The 24,495-nt window shown below is 37.5% G+C and overlaps 1 protein-coding gene across 3 annotated transcripts in view; it reads left to right on the forward strand.

Moving 5' to 3' along the window:
• Positions 1–24,495, forward strand: part of LOC131067789 (ABC transporter E family member 2) — a 71,219-nt gene that overhangs the window by 39,248 nt on the left and 7,476 nt on the right. The window contains exon 11 of one of the 3 annotated variants that reach the window (XM_059218116.1): positions 3,009–3,032. The exons of the other annotated variants lie outside the window; for them this stretch is intronic. Coding sequence (XP_059074099.1) covers positions 3,009–3,017 — 9 coding nt within the window. The 3' untranslated portion in view covers positions 3,018–3,032. Of the gene's footprint in view, positions 1–3,008; positions 3,033–24,495 lie in introns of those variants that run through there. 3 annotated transcript variants of the gene reach the window in all.

Here is a 24,495-nt window from a genome sequence, read left to right on the forward strand (position 1 = left end):
AATCTCTAAAAATAATGAATGTTGTTTGTTGATGTATGAATATAAAGCCAATGGAATGGAAACTCAGATTTCGTTTACGAAAATCACTGTTGAACTTATTCATAAATTTGCCAATAACTTACTAGCCATATTAAATTTCTGATGAAGTGGACATAAACCCTATAGATAATTAAGGGAATTTTACAGTGGTATCAGAGCTCTAAATCCTGCTAGCTTGTAGGGTATTTTCCAGAAAATTTAATGCAAACTTTCAGAACAATTTAATGCACAGCTGAGTATGCACCAAGGAAATTATAATTTCCGAAGTACTAGGGCCCGTCAAAATAGATTTAAACTCTCCTTTAGCACAGAGTAGTACGTTTATTCCGTTTGAAATTGAGAACATCCACATAGAAACTGACGAAGAAATTATTTTTGAAACCAACATGGGGGACCCGGATAACAATAGGGATCTGTTGGCTGCATTAATCAGAAGTCAGCAAGATATGCAAGATAATGTTAACAGAATGACCAATTTGATGACCCAGTTTATGGCCAATAATATAAATCAGCACCAGAATAATGGAAGGCAGAATAACCAACATCAAAATAATGGGGGTAATAATGGGGGTAGAGATGAACAGTCAGTTAATAATCAGCCAGAAAGAACAGGAACAACAAGACCATTTATGCCTACATTTACTGCTAGAAACCAGCCACCTGAAAATGAGCCTACAATAAGAGAAATTCAGGAAGAAATACATCAAGACTGGTTAGGTTCCGGTGAAGAATTCAGATCATCAATGACATTTAGGGAATATTTAGATGTCAGAATGAAACATAGGCCAAGAGGACAGCGGGGAAATAACAGTGAATTACAAAGAAAAATTGGAAAGATGTCCATTCCCTATTTTGATGGTTCCAGTAAGACAACTGCTCGAGCTTGGGTGCAAAAACTAGATACATATTTCCAATTAAACCCTATGATGGAAGAAGAAGCAATTAAATATGCTGCATTACATCTTGACGGTGTAGCACATGAATGGTGGCATCATGGACAAATAACTCTGGGCCATAATTTGATAGGCACTTATGTTGAGTTTACTGAAAAACTTATTGATAGGTTCGATTCTAAAGACCCTGAATTACACCTTAAGGATCTGACTCAACTTAAGCAAACTGGAACTGTTGAACAATATATCTCTGAATTTGAAAAATTGGCAGTCTTAGTTACGGAAATTTCTGAAAGACATAAGATTGTGATATTTATAGATGGATTGTCTGATTCCCTCAAAGGGTGGGTTAAATCTTTAAACCCCCTTACTCCACAAACAGCTGTTAAAAGAGCAAGAGAATTAGAACCATCTTCAAAAGGAAATTTTTTTAACAAAGGACCACCTCCTAAACTGGAAAAGACAAACAACCTTTCAACAAAGATGATTTCCCTAGAAACAGGCTAGATAAGGAGGAAAGAGAAGAACTCAGAAGGAAAAAACTATGTTTCAGTTGTAGAGAAGCATGGCAGCCGGGACACAGATGTTTAGGGAAGGGGAAAATTCATTATATTGAGGTTATGTCTGACAGTGAGGATGAAGAAAATGTTGATCCTAACATAGAACGAACACATCAGAATACTGAGTCAGAAACAGGTACTAAACAAGGAGGAGGAGTCATAGCATCCATGACAGGAACCCCACATTATAATATTTTCAGGGTTAGAGGAGTTTTGAATGGACAGCGTGTAATTGTTATGCTTGATAGCGGTTCTACTCATAATTTTATAGATGCAGCCCTCGTAGAAAAACGTGGTTTGCAGACAAAAAAACATGAGGGATTTGATGTTAGAGTAGCAGGTGGAACAAATTTGTCTAGCACTCACAAAGTTCCTAAATTGAATATTACTCTTGCCAATTACACTGTTACTGATGATTTCTATGTGATTGATCTGGCTGACACTAATGTTATTCTGGGCATACAGTGGATGGAAACATAGATGAATATACACATAGCTTTAAAAGAATGGAATTCTCTTTTAAAATTGATGATAAGAAGGTAGTCCTTCATGGTATGTCTAACAGTGGTCCTAGGATCGTCAATGCGAAAAGAATGGAAGTTATTTTCAGACATGGAGATGTGGCATGGTCAGCACAATGTTTAATCTCCAACAAGGTTTCAGGTTTTGAATCTAAATCTTATCAAGCTGATTTGTTAACAGTGTTAGATTCACATCATTTGGTTTTTAATGATATTCCCCTAGGAGTTCCACCTGATAGAGGTTTTGAACATACTATTGAATTAGAAGAAGGTGCTAAACCAGTGATTACTACTCCTTATAGACACCCTAAAACATTCAAGGATGAAATAGAAAAAGCAATTAAGGAATTATTGGATATGGGGCACATCAGACCTAGTTCTAGTCCTTTTGCATCCTCTGTAGTGTTGGTCAAAAAGAAGGATGGGACTCTTCAAATGTGTATTGATTACAGAGCTCTTAACAAGAAAACAATCAAGAACAGGTATCCAATTCCTCGAATCGATGAATTGTTAGATGAATTACATGGTGCTATTTATTTTTCTAAAATTGATTTGAGATCCGGATATCATCAGATTAAATTAAGGGAACGAGACATTCATAAAACTGCTTTCCACTGTCATTATGGTCATTATGAATTCTTGGTTATGCCGTTTGGTCTAACAAATGCTCCAGCAACATTTCAGTCCTGTATGAATCACATTTTTAACAAACAGTTAAGGAAATTTTTGCTGGTATTCTTCGATCATATATTGATTTATAGTAAAACTTGGGAAGATCATTTGAAACATATTGACATAATTCTTGGTATTATGGAATCACAATCACTGTATGCAAAGGCGTCTAAATGTGAATTCGGAATGACTGAAATATTGTATTTAGGACATATGATCAGTGCAACAGGGGTATAGGTTCATCAAGAAAAGATAAAAGCCATTTTGGATTGGCCACCACCTCGGAACCTTATGGAGCTAAGGGGATTCTTTGGTCTATGCAGTTATTATAGGAGGTTTGTCAAAGGTTTTTCACAGCTTGGGGCACCCTTGACAGATCTTACCAAAAAGGGGGCATTCAGATGGACTGAGGAAGCTCAACAAGTATTTGAGAAGCTTAAAGAGGTAATGAGTTCTTGTTCATTACTTGCTCTTCCAGATTTTAATCAGCCTTTTGTGTTGGAATGTGATGCTTCTGGTGATGGAATAGGGGCAGTTTTAATGCAAAACAAACATCCTATAGTTTATGAAAGCAGGAAACTCAATAAACTTGAGAAATTATATTCCATCTATGATAAAGAAATGTTGGCAATCATGCATGCATTGACAAAATTTAGACAGTATTTGGTTGGTAGCAGATTTGTGGTAAAAACTGGCCATAATAGTTTGAGATATTTCTTGGGTCAAAAAGATTTAAATGACAGGCAACAAAAGTGGATCAGTAAAATTCAAGCTTATGACTTTGAGATTGAATATGTAAAGGGTAAAAATAATGTGGTTGCCGATGCTTTATCTAGAAGGCCTGAAATCAATGCTTTATCTGTTGTAACAGCTGATTGGAAATCTTTATTGTTGGTCGAGTATTCCAAGGATTCTTTTGCATGTGATTTGTTGGATGGTAATATACAGGATGATAAATATAAAATTGTTAATGATGTTATTTATTACAAGGACAGGATTTATTTAACTCCAGGATCAAAGTTAAAAGAAAAAATCCTTCAATCTATGCATGACATTCCTCTAGCAGGGCATCCAAGATACTTCAAAATGTATCGTCAGGTAAGAGAGAGGTTCACTTGGAAAGGCTTAAAAAACGATGTTCTACGCTATGTCAAGGAATGCACCACCTGCCAGCAAAATAAAGCGGAACAAACGTATCCCGCCTGGTTATTACAGCCACTACCTATACCAGATCAGAAATGGGAAAGTATATCCATGGATTTCATCACAGGTTTACTGAAATCCCAAGGTAAAGATTGTATATTTGTTGTGGTTGATAGACTAACTAAATTTGCACACTTCTTTCCTATCACTACAGAATTTACAGCAGTTCAGGTTGCAGAGTTATTCTTCAGAGAGGTTTTCCGATTACATGGTCAACCAAAAACTATAATCAGTGATAGGGATAGTAGATTTTTGAACATATTTTGGGGGGAGCTTTTCAGGTTGACAGGTTTAGAGTTGAATCATAGCACCAGCTATCATCCGCAAACCGATGGACAGACAGAAATAGTGAACAAATGGATCGAAGGTTACCTTCGTAACTATGTAGTTGGTCATCAGAAGGCTTGGGTTCGGTGGTTATATCTGGGTGAATATTGCTATAACACTACCTTCCATATGTCCATTGGTATGTCTCCTTTCAAAGCCTTATATAGCTATGATGTTATCTCTTTTCTGGACCTTGTTTTTAAGCAAAGTAATGTACCAAAATCTCGTGATTGGCTCCAAGAAAACCAAGACATTTTATTGGCACTTAAGGAGAATTTGCAATGTGCTCAGAATCAACAGAAATTCTATGCAGATAAAAAACGCGTTGAATGCCATTTCGACGTAGGTGATTTGGTATTTCTCAGGTTACAACTCTACTAGCGATCTTCCCTCAAACGTAGTGGGTCTGAAAAGTTGAAACCTCGATTTTATGGTCCTTATCAGGTAGTCCGGAAAGTTGGTGCAGTAGCTTATGAACTGGCTTTACCAGTAGATAGCAAGATACACAACATATTTCATGTATCTTGTCTCAAGAAAGCATTGGGGCAGCAAGTGTCCGTCTCCGAAGATTTACCTCCGTTAAACGATGAAGGAAAGCTTGAAATGATCCCAGAGGTCATCCTAGACACACGAGACAGGCACCTACGGAACAGATCTATCAGGGAATATCTCATCAAATGGAAAAATTTGCCTCAGGATGATGCCACTTGGGAGAATGGAAAAGTTCTGGAGTTGCTTGAGGGCAAGCAACACGAGGCAGGGGAGACTATGATGTCCCGTCAAATTAATACTAATTAGTATTAACTATGAAATAAATTAACTTTTCTTATTTTATATTAGTTCTCATATCGACTAATATATTATAATAATAGTTAAATGTTTATTTTCCAATAAAGCTTAATTAAAAGCTAAATATTAATTACCTTGTGTTATGCGGGAAGTTGGTTTTCTACGGGCTTTTCCTACGGGAATCCTACCCCTATTATTTAAATAAGGTCTGGCACGCAAGGAGGGATATGGATTTTGGTACACAGGAAATATCGAAAGCTAAGTCTGATAATCCGAGGGATATCTGACGGGAAATTGATTTCCTTTCGCCAGTTTAATTGGCCTATTGGAATCAAGACACAGGTGATTCACGGGGAAGGCATACAGTGGTAATTCTTCGTAGAGACTATTAGAGAGTCAACAGAGCGCTTTCCTACCTATCGCAATAGTAGAACTAATGCAATATGAAGTTCACGAGAGGAAGAGGAACGCGGTTGGTGTAAGTTCGTTCGTAGCTACAAACGCTCAGAGGAGCAGCGAGAGTACTTGGCATGTGGGATGATTCCGGTTGCGGGTGACAGACTCAGTGGTGCATCGAGAGTGGTGTCTGCTCAAACACCATTATAAATAAGTAGTGGGCCTTTGGCTGTCCTATAGAATGTGCCAGGAAATATGCTAGAATAAGGGCTTTGTTCTGACCGGTTTTTCCAGTGCAGAAACTTATCCTTCAATGGGCGGAGGTAGGGGCCGATTTTGATTTCTATTGATCCTGATCAATTTGGTAGGACTTGCCGAAGGACCATAGTTTGGTGAACCGGAAATATTGTGCCGGAAGCCTTTGCTTGGTGTGACGGACGTATCCTGCTAGTGGTGAGACAGAAGCATCATGCGGAAAGAATCACGGGCTATCGGAAGTATCATTGTTTCGAGGTACCTTGCAAGCACAAAGGTTAAACAAAGACATACAATCTATGTTCGGTAGTCACGAAGGGAGAACCAAGACGTGCTACACGCAGGAGGATTGCAAGTAATAATCAGAAGGAGATATATATACGGTGAGATCGGGAACATCACCAATCACCCTCAAGAAAACATCTGCAGTGACACGAGGATTCACCAGGTGCATTATTGCATAATCTCTCTAAAAATAATGAATGTTGTTTGTTGATGTATGAATATAAAGCCAATGGAATGGAAACTCAGATTTCGTTTATGAAAATCACTGTTTGAATATCGCTGTTGAACTTATTCATAAATTTGCCAATAACTTACTGGCCATATTAAATTTTTGATGAAGTGGACATAAACCCTATAGATAATTAAGGGAATTTTACAGGGTAGAGGCCAGAGCATTTCCGAACAACATGACCATCAATATAACAAGGTTTATCTATGAGCAAATTATCACCTAGTACAACATGCCCATCCAGATCACAAGTGACCAGGGAGTACAATTTGTAAGTCATGTTATTCGACTAATGATGATGGAGTTTTGAATCTTCCACAACTTATCAAATCTGTACTAAGTTATTTACAAATCTTGGGCATCAAAGAAGCGGATTGGGAAGAGAAGTTATCAACCATACTATGTATTGACGTGTTTTTTATGACTACATCTAACACATAATAAAGTTGCCTAAACGGTCACTTCACTCTCACTTGAACAAAGTTAAACCGTATGCTAAGATTGCAATAAGATCAAATGGCTAACTCCAAGGTTCCTTCGTGCAACGGACGTGACTCGGTTGGCTGATGTGTTTTGCTGGTAATCCAAGGGGCCTTACGTTTGGATCATTCTTTCACTTCTTTGCTGTGGCGTGGAACTTCATCATCGGATATGGCAATTCTGCGATGCTTCTGCTTTGAACGGATTCGAGTGGAATGAGCTGGAATTTAAAGGGGAAAGGGTTAGAAAGATCTAAATCTACTCCTAAGGGCAGTGATATCAACAGATAATGCCTGATGAACGAATTCCAAATAAACCAAGCTCTGCTTTGCCAAGTTTAACTACAACTCTGCAAGAACCGGTGCAATCTTCAAAGGATGTTGAAGGATTTTCCAACTGAGAAAGTGCACTTGAATCCCCAACACAGCGCAATCCAAGTGACTATCACAATCAAACTTAGCACAAATTTGGGGGTTCAGGCTAACTTTACACTGCAACTTACAATCAACAAGATGCAAAAAGTATGAACCATGGAAATTCATGAAACACCGTTACATTCCCTATTGAAATCAAAGCACTTTGTCTAACAACTAAAAAAATAAAATTCTACTGTAAGTGAGGAAGGTGAAACCATGCAAGTTTTGAAAAATAACTTAAGTGGACACCATCAAAGAACAATGTTTCACTGTTATTATCTCAAAAACCTATTGCAACAATTTCATACAAATCTCCCTCCTTTACACATGAGGGGGTCACCCCCTCATATAGGCTTCAAGCCTTGAAGACATGCAAACCCTAATTAGGGTTTTCCCTAAAAGATTTTCCACTCAAGATGCAACAAGTTGGGAACCAACAATTTATGCCCATGAAACCCGTATACAATTAATTCAAATTTGCCCAAAATGGCATCCATCTGTGCATTAAATGCACCACTTGCATCAAGTTTGCCCAAGATACAATGAATATTCCCCATGCAAAAATAAATGCCCATCATTCCTCCATGCAACAGTGACATGGGGAAGGAATCTGTCATAAAATCATAAATATGGCGGCTGCATGCAAAAGATTCTTCATGCATTGACCGGGCCGCCGCTTAATTGGAATATTCCAGCAATAAGTGTGCCGCCACTACTCGTCAACCTTCCATTTTTTAATTTTGGAGGGAAATTTGGAGGATTCTCTCAAGATTCACCTTATCCATCCACTTGGCTTGACTTTCCTTGCTCTGGATGAGATTTTCTACATTTTTCACCATCTATTTTTTAGGAAATTTCCTAAAATTTAGGACCTGGGTCCAAGAGAGAGAGATTTCTCTCACAAGTCCAAATCTGTAAAAATTTTCAAATTCTGATAAGATTTGGTGCCTAAAAATGGATTTTTTAGAATTTTTCCCAGGGGGATTTTTTGCTTTTCTATCCATTCCTGAGCCTCAATTTGCCCTTTGCCTTAGAAGAAGACTTTCAATCCTTGATATGGGCGTGGATTTCACTTGGTGAAGGAATTTCATTATTTTCATGCCCTTCCTTGATACCTTGATTTTGGCACCTGCCTTTGGACTTGGGCAATGATTCTGTACTGGTAAGAAATTTTGTGATTTTGAAGCTTTCCATGACCATCAAGTTTTGGCGCCCTAGTGGTGTCTTGGGCGCCATTGTCCATCTGGAGAGGGAATTTGCAAATTTTCTAGTTTTCCATGGAGACTCCATTTTGGCGCCCTTCTCAAGACATGGGCGCTATTTTCCACTGGTGGAGGAATTTTGCTTGCTTTACATTTTCCAAGGCACTTTTGTTTGAGCGCCCTCTACTCACCCTTGGGTGGATTTTTGCATGTGTTGGGGAATTTTACTATCCTTTCATTTTACTTCATCTCCTTTGTTTGGCGCCTTACTCCATCACTGGGCGCTAAAGACACCTAGGCAAGGAATTCATGACTTCCACCATTTTCCATGACAATCTAACTTCGACACCTTGGCTAAGACGGGCGGAATTTTCCTTTGGTCACGGATTTTCACTTTTTTCAACTTTTCCAAGAGCACTTGAATTTGGCGCCCAACTGCACACCTAGGCGCTAAAACCACATGATGAAGGATTTTTTCATTTTAACATTTTTCCAAGGGAACCTCCATTTGGCACCCTACCTGGGAACTGTGCGCCATTTTCAGTTGGTGATGGATTTTTATCATTTTTTCACTTCTCCAAGGCATGGTGGATTTGGTGCCTTTTTCCAGATTTGGGTGTGAATTTCACCTTGGCATGGAATTTCACTTTTCAACTCTCCAGACACAGCCAACTTTGATCTTCTCCAGATTGAAATGCCATTTTGGGGGGTTTTGAAGTGGATTTTCTAGACTTAGAACATTTTCAAGCTTTCCATTCCTGGAGTGACTCCCATGCTTAGCCATTTTTTGACCCATGTAGCCTGCTTTTTGACTTTTTCAGATTTAGAAATGATCGTGAAAGCTCAGTCTTCAGTGCCTGCCTGTGAGGATCCCGCCACAAATTGACTTTCGAAAAATAGAAAGTGCTTCAAATGTCAAAGTTAGAGCCCAAAATAGGACAAGACAAATTACTATAAATAGAAACTTACTAAAAATAGTAAGTTTGATTTTTGGCAGAATGAAGACATTCCGGGAGGCAGTGAAATCCCTAGAAAATAGGAACTTTCTAAAAATAGAAAGTTGCTCAGAATTCGCTCAAATTTTACTAGGAGGTTCCCTGAAGGGTCCTAACTCTAGTTCTACGTTCAGTTTGTTCAAAACTCTAAAAGAAATCCCTAAAACCTAGGACTGAAAGGTAAAACCCTAAAACAGTCAAAACAAGCCCTAGACTCGGCCAAAATTTGCTCAAACAAGTTGCAAACATGATCAAATTGACCCCCAAACTTTTGCAAAATGAGAGGACTGACAAGATTGCCGTGAAAAGACCCAAAAACCAAGACCAAAAGATCGAGAGGACCTAAAAAGTAGGGGGTCCCCATTTGCAATGGAGCGATGTGTGAAAACGTCACAACACTATGGAACTGCCATATGACATACAAGGTAACCACGAGACACTGTTCCAACAAATGTATGACCAGGAAGTAGGGTCTCCACGAAATATATGGTTCCAAGTTTAAGGATTGTTGTTGAGAATTGACTTGGTGATACCAAGAGTTTAAGGGAGCCACTGTACACATTGAATAAATGAGATGAATGAAGGGTACTCACACAGTGGGCCACTGAAACCATATAGAAGTGAAGGAAGTATTGGCACGAAAGCACCTAAGGAGAATGAACTTCTGGTTGGGACAGTTAGTTTTGAAGTATAATGATCATAATGAAATCAAGCCAGGTAAGTTCAAGGTGAGATGATTTGGTCCCTTTGAAATCTAAGAAGTGGGAGATAATAGGGCGATCAAACTGGAAAACTTGGATGTTACTATGTTGAAAGGTAGTATCAATGGATCAAAGTTAAAGATACATAGGGAAAGGAACGAGATAGTAATCGACATGGTGGACTAGACATCCTGCGCAAAGGAGGCTGACACCGAATTAGGAACAATAGTTGGGTAATACCCAATCAAGGAGGACAAGCAAATTGAAAGAGTTGTGCCAACTCCAAAATCATCTCTAGTAAATTGTATGTGTGGACCACCACCCATCGAAATAAGATTTGTTGAAGGTGCCAAAATTATAAATGACCCAAGTACTTGGCTAGAAGACTCAAATATATAAGCCACAAAATGGACATAGAAATCAATGTAGATACAAAGCCATGGAGAGCAAGAAAGAGGTGGAATGGCCTGAGTCTACCAAAGAAGAAGGAGAAGGACCAAACATCAGACCGATACTAATGCTATCCTACTAGAATGTGGCGAGTGGTGAACAAACCCACTGGGACTCTAGTTGTGAAGTGGGAGACTGTCATATGGAACTAGCAACGAGGACCAAGATTACTGAACGATCGCATTTTGAAAAAGTTATGGTGGTAGACAAGATTTTTTATCTAGAATCTTTTACTTGTTGAGAGCAAGAATGTTTTAAATGGTCGTACAAAACATGTTTGTGGAGACATGACACAATAATTACGAAAAAAATAGACAAGGGGAAAAGAGAAAAATTATAGGAGGGTTATTGAATGAAAATAAAAAGAAAAAATGATGATAGTGGAAAAAATTCAAAAATTCAAAATTGAGGAGGCTAGTGGAAAAAAATTAAAAAAGGAGTTAGTAACGTTACGACCAAGGAAAAATCAATCAAAAAGGAGAAAATGATAGCAAGTGGAGAAAAAAGAAAAATATTATTAAAATATTGGAGTTCAAAATTATTAAAGTGCCTAGAAGAAAAATTACAAAGGCCCCGTAATTAAAGATATTATAAATTATATAGGGAAAACAAAAAGATGCATGGGGATAGAAGATTTAGAGGCTGAAAAAATAAAAACAAGAGCTTTCAAAATATTAATAGCCAAAATTAAAATATTGATTTTTAAAATTACATGGCCAAAACAATTATAAATTCAGACAAATTACAAAGGGGATTATAAAAGGATGGAAAAGGAATCTTATTATTTATGTTGCATAGTACTGCACCCCTTCAAAGAAAAGCGCATAAGTTTCCTTCAACCATATGGACGTCCAAGCACTTTAGTCAGGAATGATGATCATATTATATTTATACAAAATCCCCCTTGGTTGTCTAACCATCATTAGCGAGAGTAACTCCTTGCAAAGTACAATCCTCTACAAGAAATGTACAGTATTCTTATTGTAGCATCATATGGCAATCTCCTTCACTCAACATCACACGACCTTCCATAATTCTCATATGACATTTTAAGTCATCTCGTATGACCTCTTGGTATAAGCAACATATGACTATCACCATACAATAGAGCATGAAAAAGTATGTAAAGCAGCATACAAATTTTGCAGTTAATGTGATGTTCCCAATTTTTCAGGCTCTCTAGCTAGCTTTAGTAGCGGACACTCTGGGTTCATGTCAACTTGTTCAGATGAGTAATCTGATGTTTCCGATGAGCTCAGTTGGTTTAGTGGAGTTATACGCCATTTTCCGAAGTGATTTTTGGTCTCCAAGAATCTTGGAGAAGCTGTCTATTTTTAGTAAGTCACCCGATCAGCCTTGTTTGCTATTATTCGTTATCGGGATCACTCCGGTGCGATCAGAACTTGATTCTGATATGTTCTGACAAGTATTCGCAAATTTGGTGCATTAATGAGTTATTTTAATTATTTTACTAAGGTTGCTTAAATTTAATTAAAATATCTAATTCCAACCTTAGTGTTATAGCTCGTTGGAACTGGGGCGAAAAGTTTTAAATCTTGGGCACATAAAACTGTGGCCTTAAGTGTCAAAATATTATTATAATATTGAAAGGGTCATTTTCAAAGGAAAAGGGGAGTTTAAATTAATAAAGTGACTATTACATTAAATTACATTTATTTATAAAGTCACTTTATTTTTAAAAGGTACATTTTATTCACTTAAGTGAGAAATGATATTTTAAAAGGGAAGTTATTTATCCCACATTCACAAGGCGGATGAGCAACTTCTAAGATGAAGTTATAAAATGAAGTTGAGAGCTCTCTTACCGGCATGCTTGGATGTGATTAATGTTATGCTGTGGGTTTCTTGGAAATCTGCTTATTGGGCCTAGAGGACGAAATCCCTCTATGCTAGCATTCTCTTCGTTGTTGAGAGACACAGTCAGGAGGATTTGAATCAAGTTTCAAGCAATTTATCTTGCTGCTACAGTGTCGTGCTACAGTGTCGAGCTACAGTATTTGCTATATTGTTGGTATTCAACTATCATCAAGGGCTCATTGTGGGTCGAAGAGTTCAAGACATATTTCAGATGGTGTGTGAAGTGCTTATAAAGATTTAGGAGTTGTTTTGCCAGTCACATTGCTTGCTGGGCACACTGTGAGACTGCTGGGCATACGTGGGGCAGTTTATGAATATTTTCCTGCACCCTGTGACTCTCCCATGCTGGGAAAACTGAGTACAGACTGCTGCTTTACCAGGAGCTGCGTGGAAGTGACTGCTGGAACTGTGCGTGGGTTTGGAGAGGAATTATATCAGCAACCTAGAGGATGTCAATTGCTGGTAATAATGCTGCAAACATTCCAGTTAGTGGTTTACATCTGCACTTCTTAGGGGGTCTGAGACACCAAAACTGAGCGTGGTGGTCGCTGACATGGATAGAGTGCTGGAGTTGTTCTTTGACTGACACCAAAATACACTAGGACTGCAATATAACTGTGTATCACAAACTTTCAGGTCTGCAATGTTGTTCTGTCAATATTGTCTGAGAATCTAGTGAAAGTACTGCTGTTATAGTTTCCAAAACTGTTGATTTAGAACTGTGAATGAATGTTAATGCAAGTTGAGCCCAATATTATTGTTGTAGTTCTTAGCAAGTTGCAATTGAAATATTCATGTATTGAAATCAAATCTATACACATTGCCATTACTACATACTTCAAAACAACATAGAAGGAAATAGTAATCAGCTTGCAAGCAAACTGTTTGACAAAATTACACTGAGTGAAAAAGCACAAAAAGCAGTCTAGAACAGGGGGTATTATTACAGTTAATTTTACTCGGCATATGATCTCAACCCATACAGCCTCAACATATTGCCTGGCAATTCCCTGGTACTCTCATACAGCTTCCATAGAGTTATATATGTGTACGACTTTCACAGATCTATTCCAATGTATGACCTCCATTTAGCTTCTACTCTTAGCTAAACAACATCAAGCCAAACAAACTCGATGTGTAGATTCTTTTTTTGGGTATATGGACTCCTTGTCAAAGCGTACAAACTCTTTGTTTGGGTGTACCACTTGCTACCTACAAGATGTGGACTTGGCAACACCTTAGAGTTTGGCCATTGTTTCTAAATGGTTGGCGAACTACACAATCTTGGCATCATTCCAAAATAAGGCAATTGGTTTTAGAGAGTTATCCTAATTGTTTTGGAAGAGAGAGTTAAAAATTTCAAGCATTCTTTGAAGTTTCTTATTCATTGTCGAGAGTAGCATCCATGAAATGTTTTATGTCAAGCAACAAAAAAGTGAAGAGACCAATGCCATTTAGACCCTGCATATTGCATCAGGGAAGGCAATGAGAGATGACAACATTACTACCAACACAATCACCTGGAAGAGATTAAGTAGCAATGAGTGTTGTACCTGGTGGTAGGAAACAAAGGACAATCATATGCTGAAGGTGCCACTCTACCATGCACAGGTAGAAAAAGCCACCCAGTATCCATTCTTTAATGCTCAAAATTTTGGTCCATATTTGAGAGCTATGATAGTACAGTATAACCAATATTCTCACAAATTGGTAATCCAATTTAGGGGCTACGAAGTGAATATATCATTCATGGCCTATAGAGTTCATGAGGGTGTTTGGGTTACCCTTGAGGGGAGCTTCAGCCACTAAGCCCAATGGGAAGATGACATGGCAACATAAGGAGGCCCTCCTGAAGCAAGTGTGTCATGCAAACCTGACTAAGGAGGAACATAACAACATCTATAGTATTGGTAATAGGGGGTTGAAGAAGAATTTCATTCCCACTACTAAATGGAGCTATATACTTGATTTGTTTAAGTGCTAGCTCAAGGGAGCCAACAAGGCATTTGACATTGCCTTTTGGATGATAGAACTGATGGTGGGACTGAGCATTGGAAAGGATTAGGGAGTTCTTGTACTTGAAGAACCATGCATTTTATATGAACCAGCACACTATCAGTCCTTTGCTCAATTTTGTTCACACTCAATTGCCCCCAAACAAGTGGGTAGACTTCAGCCGGTCAACCAACTTGATGCTTCTTGGCCAATCACATTCTATTGGGCGAACTTGGGAGTGCAATTGGTTGGTGAAGAGGCAACACAGCCTGCTAAGAAGAAGAGGAAGCAGAGAGAATATTCAAGGAGCGAAGACGATCATGAGGAGATCGAATTATCTTCTTCGAGTGAGAGTACAAAGGAGGGGTCACTCACAACAAAGGCATGTTTTGAGGAGGAGATGGAGAAGGCCATCCCAGTCTAGGATATAGAGTTAGAAGTACTGGCCGTAGCACCTTTTCCAATGGTCCCATTACCTGGCAATCACGGCAACCAACAATTGGAGGTAGACATGGCCAAGCGTTAAGAGCACTTCATGGCATGGAGGTGTGCTTCAAAGACATATTCCTCTGCTAGCACAGACATATGGCTTTGATGGAGAAAACCCCATAATCAAGAGACAAGACCCTTTGCCAAGTTGAAACTTTGCACAGAGTTGGCTAATCACATTTAGAAGTATCAAGAGCACACATGAGTTGCAGCTTTAGAGGAGACAATGCCTGAGAGAGAAACAATTAGCAAAAAGGGATGCACAATTAGTTGATAGGGTGACCTAGCTTGGAGAGTGAGATGGACAATTAGCAGAGAGGGACAACAAGTTACTGAAGAAGGAACAAGAGCTGGAGAAGACAAAGAAGCATTTGATGGACGTTGCTTACATGATAAAGGCAACCCAAGAGTGAGAGTTGGTGACCATCCAACGTCTTTAGCGACTTGAGAAGCAGCAATCTCCGATATCCACCCCTACATCCTTAGTATATCTAGGGACGTCCTCTCACCACCCTCCCTCTCAGTATGTTTTGTTGTGTCTAGCTACCAATTTTGTCTTTGTTGTCTAGAAGATGACTTTCTTTTTTTGGGGGGGGGGCTTGATGTAGCTGGCAAAATAAAAAAGTTATAAAGTTTTGTATTTGCGTTGATTAGTTCCTAGCTACTTGTGAGTTGGCAATTGGCAGATACCGATGGTTGGTAGCCTTAACCAACTCGATACATTTTTGATATGTAGTTGTTTATAGTCAAGACAGCTCTTTGATGTTATGTACTTATTGCATTTGGTAATTGGTAATAAAGATATATCTTCCGAATATGTTGCGGTGAATTATATTCCTATGTTGTATGAATTTAAATTTCCATTTACTGTAATATTGCAAGTAGAATAAGTAGAGAATTTGTTTTTTTGGAAAGGCAAAAATAATCAACAAGTGTGCAAGTTTTTTTTACTAGGCATAGTTTCCATCTGTTGACTACTCAACCTTCAGAAATGACATCTTTTAAGAAAGTGTGCTGACTTTTATTTTGCCTTAAGCATGAATCACTTGTTTCAAATGTTTTGTAAATATTGTGCTAACTACTATACTCATAGGTGCAACTCATTTATGTGGGTGTCCGTTTGCCTATTAACTAGGTGATGATAAGCAAATAGTTCTTGTCATTTCTCAAGTGTCATTTCATTGGTCAACTCTCCACTTTATCTTATGGTGATTTTTTACTTTCAATGTTTCATATAAATTGTGTTGACATTTTTTCTTTTTCATAGGGGTGACTTCATTAAATCAACTGTGACTTAATATGCTAACTAGGCAATTCTTTGTCTCTTTTGAAGGTTTGAATCACATTAGAAAAGACTCTTTTGTTTGGCTTTATTTACGAAAACTTGGCTTCATACATTACTTGGCAAAAAAATAGAAGATGACTAAAATATATCAAATATGTGCAGCAAACCTTCGTGTACTCCGAGGCACGATTTCATGACTTTAACTACCATTTCTATAAAAGACAAGCAAATGAGCTATTCAATGGGATGATAATTGTTGGTTGTAATTCGTATAAATTATTTAGTTAATATGTTTGTACTTGACTGTGTGTTAATTACTTGTTGATTTGTGGGTAATTGCTAGGGATTGGTTGTAAGTGGTTGCCATTGACTATATTTTTTTTGGCAATTGCCAAGTACTTTAAATTTGTTTCTTGTAGTCAAGGAAGGTAGTTTGATTGTATGCATGTGTAATGTCCTCAAATTATGAATTTTGTTTTTTTCTGTATTTTTTGAATTTTCTAAGCGACGAACAACTACAAACAACAAATTGGAAAAAAATGTATTGATGGTAATTTATGTTGATAACTGAAATTACTTATTTCAAACTATCTTTTGTAAGAACTTAAAATATGATACCCTTGTGACTAAAAATTAGTCAAATCTGAATATTGCATTTGATTAATAAGGGTTAGAAAATGTATAAGAGCAAAATATATCATCACCAAACCCAAGATCGGATATATAATCAATGACACAAGTACAATGCCGATAAAATGATGCTGACACAATATTTTTGAGTTTACCAAATTGTCAAATCCTTATATACCATGCAAAACTGAACAAATAATGATCAGATCTGAATTATTGCAGCCAGTATGAACTTGTACAGCTGCTTTACGGCCTGATATGTGGGTGGAAATGACTGCGGCAAGCATATTTTGAGGACTCTCAGAGGACTCCAGAACTCTCCAAACTCCCAAGTCCTATCCCTAGCCGATTCCACTTGCCATTGACTCCCGAGGTGAGTCCGGAAGAGTTCTAGGGAGTACTCATCCGAGTCTCCTCCTAGGACTCTCCGAGACCTAGACTTGGAGTCCCAAGTTTTGGGCATGGACTCTCAGGTACACTTGGGTGCTGCTAGGGAGGTTAAAAAAAACATAAAAAAGTGACTTTTCCTTAACTTCTTTTTGCCTAGTCTTGACCAAAACAAGGCTGAACACCAAAATAGGAAAGGAGAGGAGAAGAGAGCATTTGAGATCCAAAAAGACAATGTTGAAGAAACAATTCATCATCATTTTTAATACTATAGCACCTTTTAGTTTGACGCCTGACAAATTGAGTTACATTAGATGGAGTAAGAGGAAGATGTAGATTGTATTTGGTTGTTTTTCTCGTTTTGACATATCATTATATGCAAACATTTATAAATTTATGATGTTGTCATACATTTGAAAGTTTGAAACTGTGTATGAATTATGAAATTTCAAATGTTGAGTGTTTGAAGATCATATGACATGTGTAATGGCTGAATTATGACAAATTGATAGTCAAATTAGGCTTTCATGTTCTCTAAATGAATTATTTTCTTTTTATATATGGTAAAACTAATGTTTTTTTTTTTGCCAAGTCCTAGCTGAGTTTTTTGCCAAGTTTGTGCCAAGCCTCGAATCCAAGTACTATTTTGGGCTGCCGAGTCCGTGCCAAGTCTGAGTTTTCAAACTTTGGCAGCAAGGCTGGGAATTGATGTTGGTGTCTAAAAATGAATGTATAAAGTGTTGTGCCAACCTTTAAAAAAATTTCAAGTGCAGATCTGCCCTAAAATGATACTGGGAATGCTGTAAAAAGGCTGATCACTGCCCTAAACCGTTTAAAAAAGTGTCCACAAGTTGACCACCCTTCAAAACTTGCCAAAAATCTAAGTTGCCAGTTTTGGTACTAGAATGGGTACAAGTATGCTGGTATGGCAATTATTTGTTTGGGTACAGTGTATATATATATATATATATATATGTCTAGGGTCACCATTAAATTGAAAATCATTACAATTTCAAAATTGAAACAAATACAATCAAAAATGTTAATTGTCTTTAATCTTCGTCAATCATCAAAAGGATCTAGATCAATATCATTGTCTGGTTCAAGTTCAACATCCTTTGAACCACAAAGTAAATGGATTGCCACTTCTACTAGGTGCATCATGTGTGAGTGTCTCATCATCATCATCTATAGTGACTCTAGCAAGCTCTTGAATAGATGCATCTAAGTTGGTATACTTAGGGGCTATGTCCCAATGCTTCGTTGACCTTTCCTTGTATTGTTCTTGCTTATATGATAGAAGACACAAATTGGGATGGATATAAACCAAGTCTGCTGCTTTTTTACAACCAACCGATTATGCTTCACTAAGTGGATAAAGGAGTATGTACTCCAATTCATTCAACAAAAGAAGAACATGTAACCTATTGAAATTGGAGAGGAAACCAACATGACATAACAATAAAAATGCAAAATAAATTAAAGAATGGTAAGTACTAAAGTCCAATGCAAATTTGAATCTTGATTGCAAGAGGTCGAACAAATAATCTTGCCCATGGAGGTACCACCATGTATGAACATCTATAGTGTATTGGTCTTAAAGAGTACAAATACTATGATCTCGTCCTGAGATGAACAAGCCAAGCTCTTTCCTAACATTGTCCACCACTTTTGTATCTAAGATGAGTCTTTTGAATGCCTACTTGTACCCATTAGCAACTTCACTATCTTTATATGGTGGAGTTCTCCTTGGCAAAGCAAGTATCTATGAGATATAGTATTTGGCAGATAATGCATATGTAAAGAGGTGTGATGGTGTGTTCATCTTGTCCCAACGATGATGAATGGTTTTTTCCACACTTGGAAAATGTTTTTCAAGGTCATCCTCTTTTTGTGCTATTATGACCTTTATTTTTTCTATCATGGAGTTAATGCCATTATAGATTTCTGCAACATGGCTGATTTGTATCAGCAAACCTGATCATACTCATGATAGGCTTAGTGAAATTCAAGACATTCCACACAAGCCCACCAATCACCATCTAGGATCAATGAATTGACCTTCTAAGCCCTCTTTGAATTTGATTGTTTCCAAATACTCCATTGGTTGTTAATAATCATGGCACCCAATGCCTATCACACCTTCACAAGTTGTCTCAAAACGATTGTGTGTGATACAAATCGGGTCTCAAAAACCTAGGATCAAGTAAAAAATGTGTTAATAACACATTGAAAAGCATTATATATATCAATAAAATTATAAAATAAATTAAATTTACCTTCAACAATTCCAAATCTGAGGAAGTCTGCCTTGTGACATATGGTGGCTTGTCACAAACATTTGGATCTCCTCACCCTCTTGGTATATAGCTTTCACCCACTCTATTTGAGTGCCAATTGCTTGCATCACCAAATTAAGAGTGTACAACGCATGGTGTTCAAAGAATGTGTTCATATCTTTCCTCAACCAAACCCCTTGCAACTCTACAATTTTTTGTATTATCTATAATGATTTAGTTAACACTTTCAAGACTCGCCATCTCTATGGACTCAATGAGAATTTTAGAAATGAAATTTGCATCTTTGCTTTGCCTCTCACTATCAACTACCTTCAAAAAGACTGCCCGCAATAACATATATAAAAGGACAGTTTTTGCAATCTTTCCATCCATTAGAAACAATAGAAACTTTTGTTTCAATCCAAGAATCCCTAATTGGTTTGAGTGATGTCTCTAACAAAAAAAAAAAAAAATCTCCTGCCAATAAGGTGTTCATGTAATGTCCCTACTTTGAAATATAATTTAATAATAAATAATAATAATAAAATTAAAATACAAAAGATTAAATATAAAAATTAAATTAAAATATAAAAGAATATAATTAAATATAATTAAAATTTGATTAAAGTAAATGGATTGTCAAAAGGCATGAAATGATAAGTTGTGACTCCCTCAAATGTGAGATATAAAAGGGAGAAGAGAACCTCATTTGAGGGGGTGAGAATTTGGAAAATGAGAAGTGCAGATCGGATTATGAAAGGTTATGTCCCTTTCAAAGTGTTGAGACATGGACCAGCTAGGACTCAAACCTAGGACCTTCCATACGATGTTGGAGTGCTCTACCACTGAGCTACTGGCCCCTCTTGGACCAGTCCATCGTCGGTCCGGGTGTGGCTTATTTCCAACACCAACACCCCCCCTTAAGCCACACCTCTCGTGTGCTTGGGGCTCCTAGCCTGAAATTGGCTCTGATACCATGTTGAGACATGGACCAGCTAGGACTCAAACCTAGGACCTTCCATACGCTGTTGGAGTGCTCTACCACTGAGCTACTGGCCCCTCTTGGACTAGTCCATCGTCGGTCCGGGTGTGGCTTATTTCCAACACCAACACAAAGGGCAGAAATAATGAGGAGTTGCACTCTTTCAAAAGGTGCTAATGGTGAAAGGGTGTGTCTCTTGCCAAGGGCATGCATGATGAAGAGGTATGACCTCTCCCTCACATTGAGAGATGTAAAAGAAAGGAATCAAAGCATCCAACAACATCACCATGGATTAGATCAGATCAGAACTGTTATTAAGTTACAGGCAGTAGCATCTTTGTTCTTGGTGGTATACATGGGGATGTGCTAAATATGTATGCTTAATATATGAAGCCTGATAATGTTGTTATGCAGAATTTAGTAGTAATATTAATATAGACTGCAATATGTATGACAGTCATACTTAACTTCATATATATTCATAATACATAAGAAATTAGTATACTTATAGTCTAAATCATGTTATTACTGTCAGTATTTAAGAAGATGGGAATGAGATGTTCCAAAGAGGGGCAGTCTAAATCCAAGCAATAGGTCAAGTCCCAAGATAGGGTGGGGATCAGTAACCCATAAGCCTTGAGGGAATAGACCCAAGACAGGTAAGGGCTTGGATTTGTAAACTTTGAGGGAACCTATTGTATTTGGTCTCTAAGCACTTTGGCAACATCCATAGACCCTTCTCCCTTAAAACTGAAGTGGTAGCAGGGTTTGATATCTATATTAAGAAATATGAATAATGAAATTAATCATCTAATGAGGAAAATAAATAAGCACTTGTTAATAACTAATAAATTGAAGAATATCAATGATTGGCTTCATGATTAGTCTCTCAATCAATTTTAGTATATTGAAATAGATTATTTATGTTAATCAGGTAGGGGACATTACAGCTCACACCTTTTCATACCCAAGACTTGTGAGACTATAAGGTGCACCTATTGATTGTCGCCACCGTTTCCCACCAATAAGGTGATCTCACCAAGTTGAAAGGAAGACCATTGGCAAATGCAACATGCAACTTTTTCCTCTACAATGTCTCTTGCTTCATTTTGAAATGCCTTGTCCAATGGACCTCTTTTGCAAGGAGTGGGTTCACCCATCATGATTTAAAAATAAATAAATCAGAAAACCCAGAAAATAGCAACACCCTTCATGATTTTTTGTGGAAAAAATCAGAAAACCCTTCAACAAAGAAAGAACCCATATTTTTTTTTATGAAAAAATCATGCAAAAACCGAATAGAGAAACCATGATTTTTGTGTGAAAAATTGTGCAAAAAATGAATTGAGAAACCACGATTTTTGTGTGAAAAAATCGTGCAAAAAACGAACAAAAAAACCACAATTTTTAAGAGAAAATTGTGCAAAACCCTCCATGATTTGTTTTGGAGAAATGTCAGAAAACCCATCCACGATTTTTGAGGAGAAAATCATACAAAACCCCCCATTCTGTTCAAAAACTTTACTTGCACCCATCATGAATAGTAAATAGAAATAAAACTCACTGATTTTTGTGGAAAAACAAGCAAAACCCTTCCATGATTTTTTGTGGAAAAAAATCAGAAAACCCCAAAAAGTTTTACTATTTTTTTTGTCAAAAAAGAACTTAAGCTTTGATACAATGAAATGATAATTTGTTGTTCTATATTTACAAAAGGAGACGAAAGTTCCTTAAATAGAGATTACAAGAGAATCTTTCCATAACGAAAATGACCGAGAATAGAAACATGAAAGACAGAAAGGAGACTTCCTAAAAGTAACTAAAGACAAAAGACATAAACGAAAGTTTCTAAATACTAAGATGACCATTATCAATATTACAATATTATTTTAATTGGATAGAGGGTGTCTCCAAGAAAGGATGTTGGAATGCCATTACTAAATCTATACGTAACACCATTGATTTTTTCTTTGCTAAAGGATGAGATGTTAGTTTTTCTCTTTCAGTCATAGCATCAACTTCCTCTTGTTTTCTAATGTATGCCATAATTTTTTCGTTTGTCCATCCCTTCCTAGTTGGCCCTTCACATACTATCACTTTCTCACTGATGGCACAAAATTGATTTTTCACTCGACTATACAAGCTCTTAAACTTGACTACACACTCATTATTGTTGATGCAGGCTTAAGTTTACTTAGGCTACCAACATTATACATTATTAGATATTAGTTATTCATTATTTAATAATGTTTAGTGCATTTAATTTTTTGGTCAAGGTAGTTGTTGGCGGTTGTCTCGCGGTTGTCTCGTACTTCATCACACCTCCGTTATATATTCGGGGTGCTTGTATATTATTTATTATCTCATTTTTCATTATTAACTCCTAGTGAAATATCATCTTTCAGGTTGATTCTCTTGGTTGTTGTGAATGTTTATTTTGGTGTGCAAATTGAGTTTTTGTGTGCTCTATCATGGTATCAGAGCCTGCAACTCTGCAACCCCTTCCTTCTTGAGTCTTCACTAGTTTAAGCCTAAGGTTAGAGGTCTTAATTTGCAGCAGTGGCCGTTGTCATTTTGTGCTCACATTATTGCTTGAGATATTTATTTTCAGAGGATAAGCGATTTCCACTTTGAGGGGTTTGATTTCATATTCAACAACCGGTATTCATTTTCATTGACATTCTCTTTTGGTGAAGTGATTTATTGCTTAAATTGGCCTGAATATACTCTTGTATGCTTGGTGCTTTATTGCAAATTGTCATCATCCCATTGTAGAGGTCACAATATTGTTTTTGGCAAAGATTGTTTCTATTCAAAGAGACTGTGCATTGTTGCTTGTGCTGATTGTATTATTAAAGCCAATTTATTTGGCACAGACAGTATTGGGCTCTTTTTGGAAGTGAACACTCTTCATGATCGCAGTCATTCTCTATCTACTCAACACAAACCTTACAGCCCTTTCATTTCTTCTATGGCTCTTGATTTAGCTAATATTCATTTGTCTCAAACTTTAGTATATACTAAAGCTTTTTCAACATAAATTTACCTTCAAAATCGATGATTAGGGTTTGCATTTTGTTGTGACATGGACCCATCCATTGCACGGCTACATATATCATTTGGGACTTTAGTCCCACATCGCCTATGTAAGGCGATCTTTGGCTATTTATATAGCCTGTTGCTCCCTTTCTCCCTTGATTGCCCCCAAGGGATCACTCTTGCATGCACGCATAGTGGTTTGGTGCACTCTAAGTATGGTGGTTTGGTGCTTCAATGTGCTCCATGTTTGGTGCCTAGTGTGTGCTTGACCTTGTGCACATGGCTGCAAGCACTTGGACTTGTGGTGTTGGCTGTCGTTGGTGTGTGTTGTTGTTCGCACTTACCTTAGTGGTGACTCATCTCGTGGAGTGGTGACTTGTTGTTTGGAGATTGTTTGGCATGGCTGGTTTGCCAATATTTCAACAATTGACCCTCTACTCAGCCCTAAGAGCCCCCCAAAAAAATTGACCTCATTGCTTTTTTGGTCATATGGCACAACCGGGTGCTTGCTTAGGTCCTCAAAAGTGCTTCTTATAGGACTTTTTTTAAAATTTTGTACAACTTTTGCAAACAGAGGCATTTTTTTGTCAAACCACATATTGTCGCAATGCTGCTTTGATGAACTCCGTTGTGGACCACGTATTTTCTGCATATTTTGCCATCTTTTAATAGTGCCTAAAGTTGCATGTTTCTTTTGTTGCTTCTAGCTAGTGTCATTTGGCAAATTCAGTGATTGGGGATTACAAATTCAATTTTTATTCATTCTAGGGGGGTGAAAGCCACAGATTGGTCCTTTGTGTTCACTTGTACATCATTTCAAAACCAAGGATTGAATTGCTCATTCCACACAATTATCACACATGGAAGCTCAAGATGTCACAATTGTTGCAATCTCGGGGTCTCTGGAAAATGTTGGATGAAGACAAACCCAAGTTTACTAAGGCATTTGAGCAGTTTGTTCATCGAAACAAAATGGATGAGGCGAAAGGACTCATAGGTCTCCATGTTTCTGATAATTTGTTGTTTCATATTGTAGAGTGTAAGACACCTAAAGAGGGAGGGGCAAACTTGTTGAGTTGTATGATGCAATCATCAATTCAAAATTTTGCAACTTGAAG

This window comes from Cryptomeria japonica, chromosome 3, assembly GCF_030272615.1.
Source record: "Cryptomeria japonica chromosome 3, Sugi_1.0, whole genome shotgun sequence".
In the NCBI taxonomy this organism is placed as follows: Eukaryota; Viridiplantae; Streptophyta; class Pinopsida; order Cupressales; family Cupressaceae; genus Cryptomeria; species Cryptomeria japonica.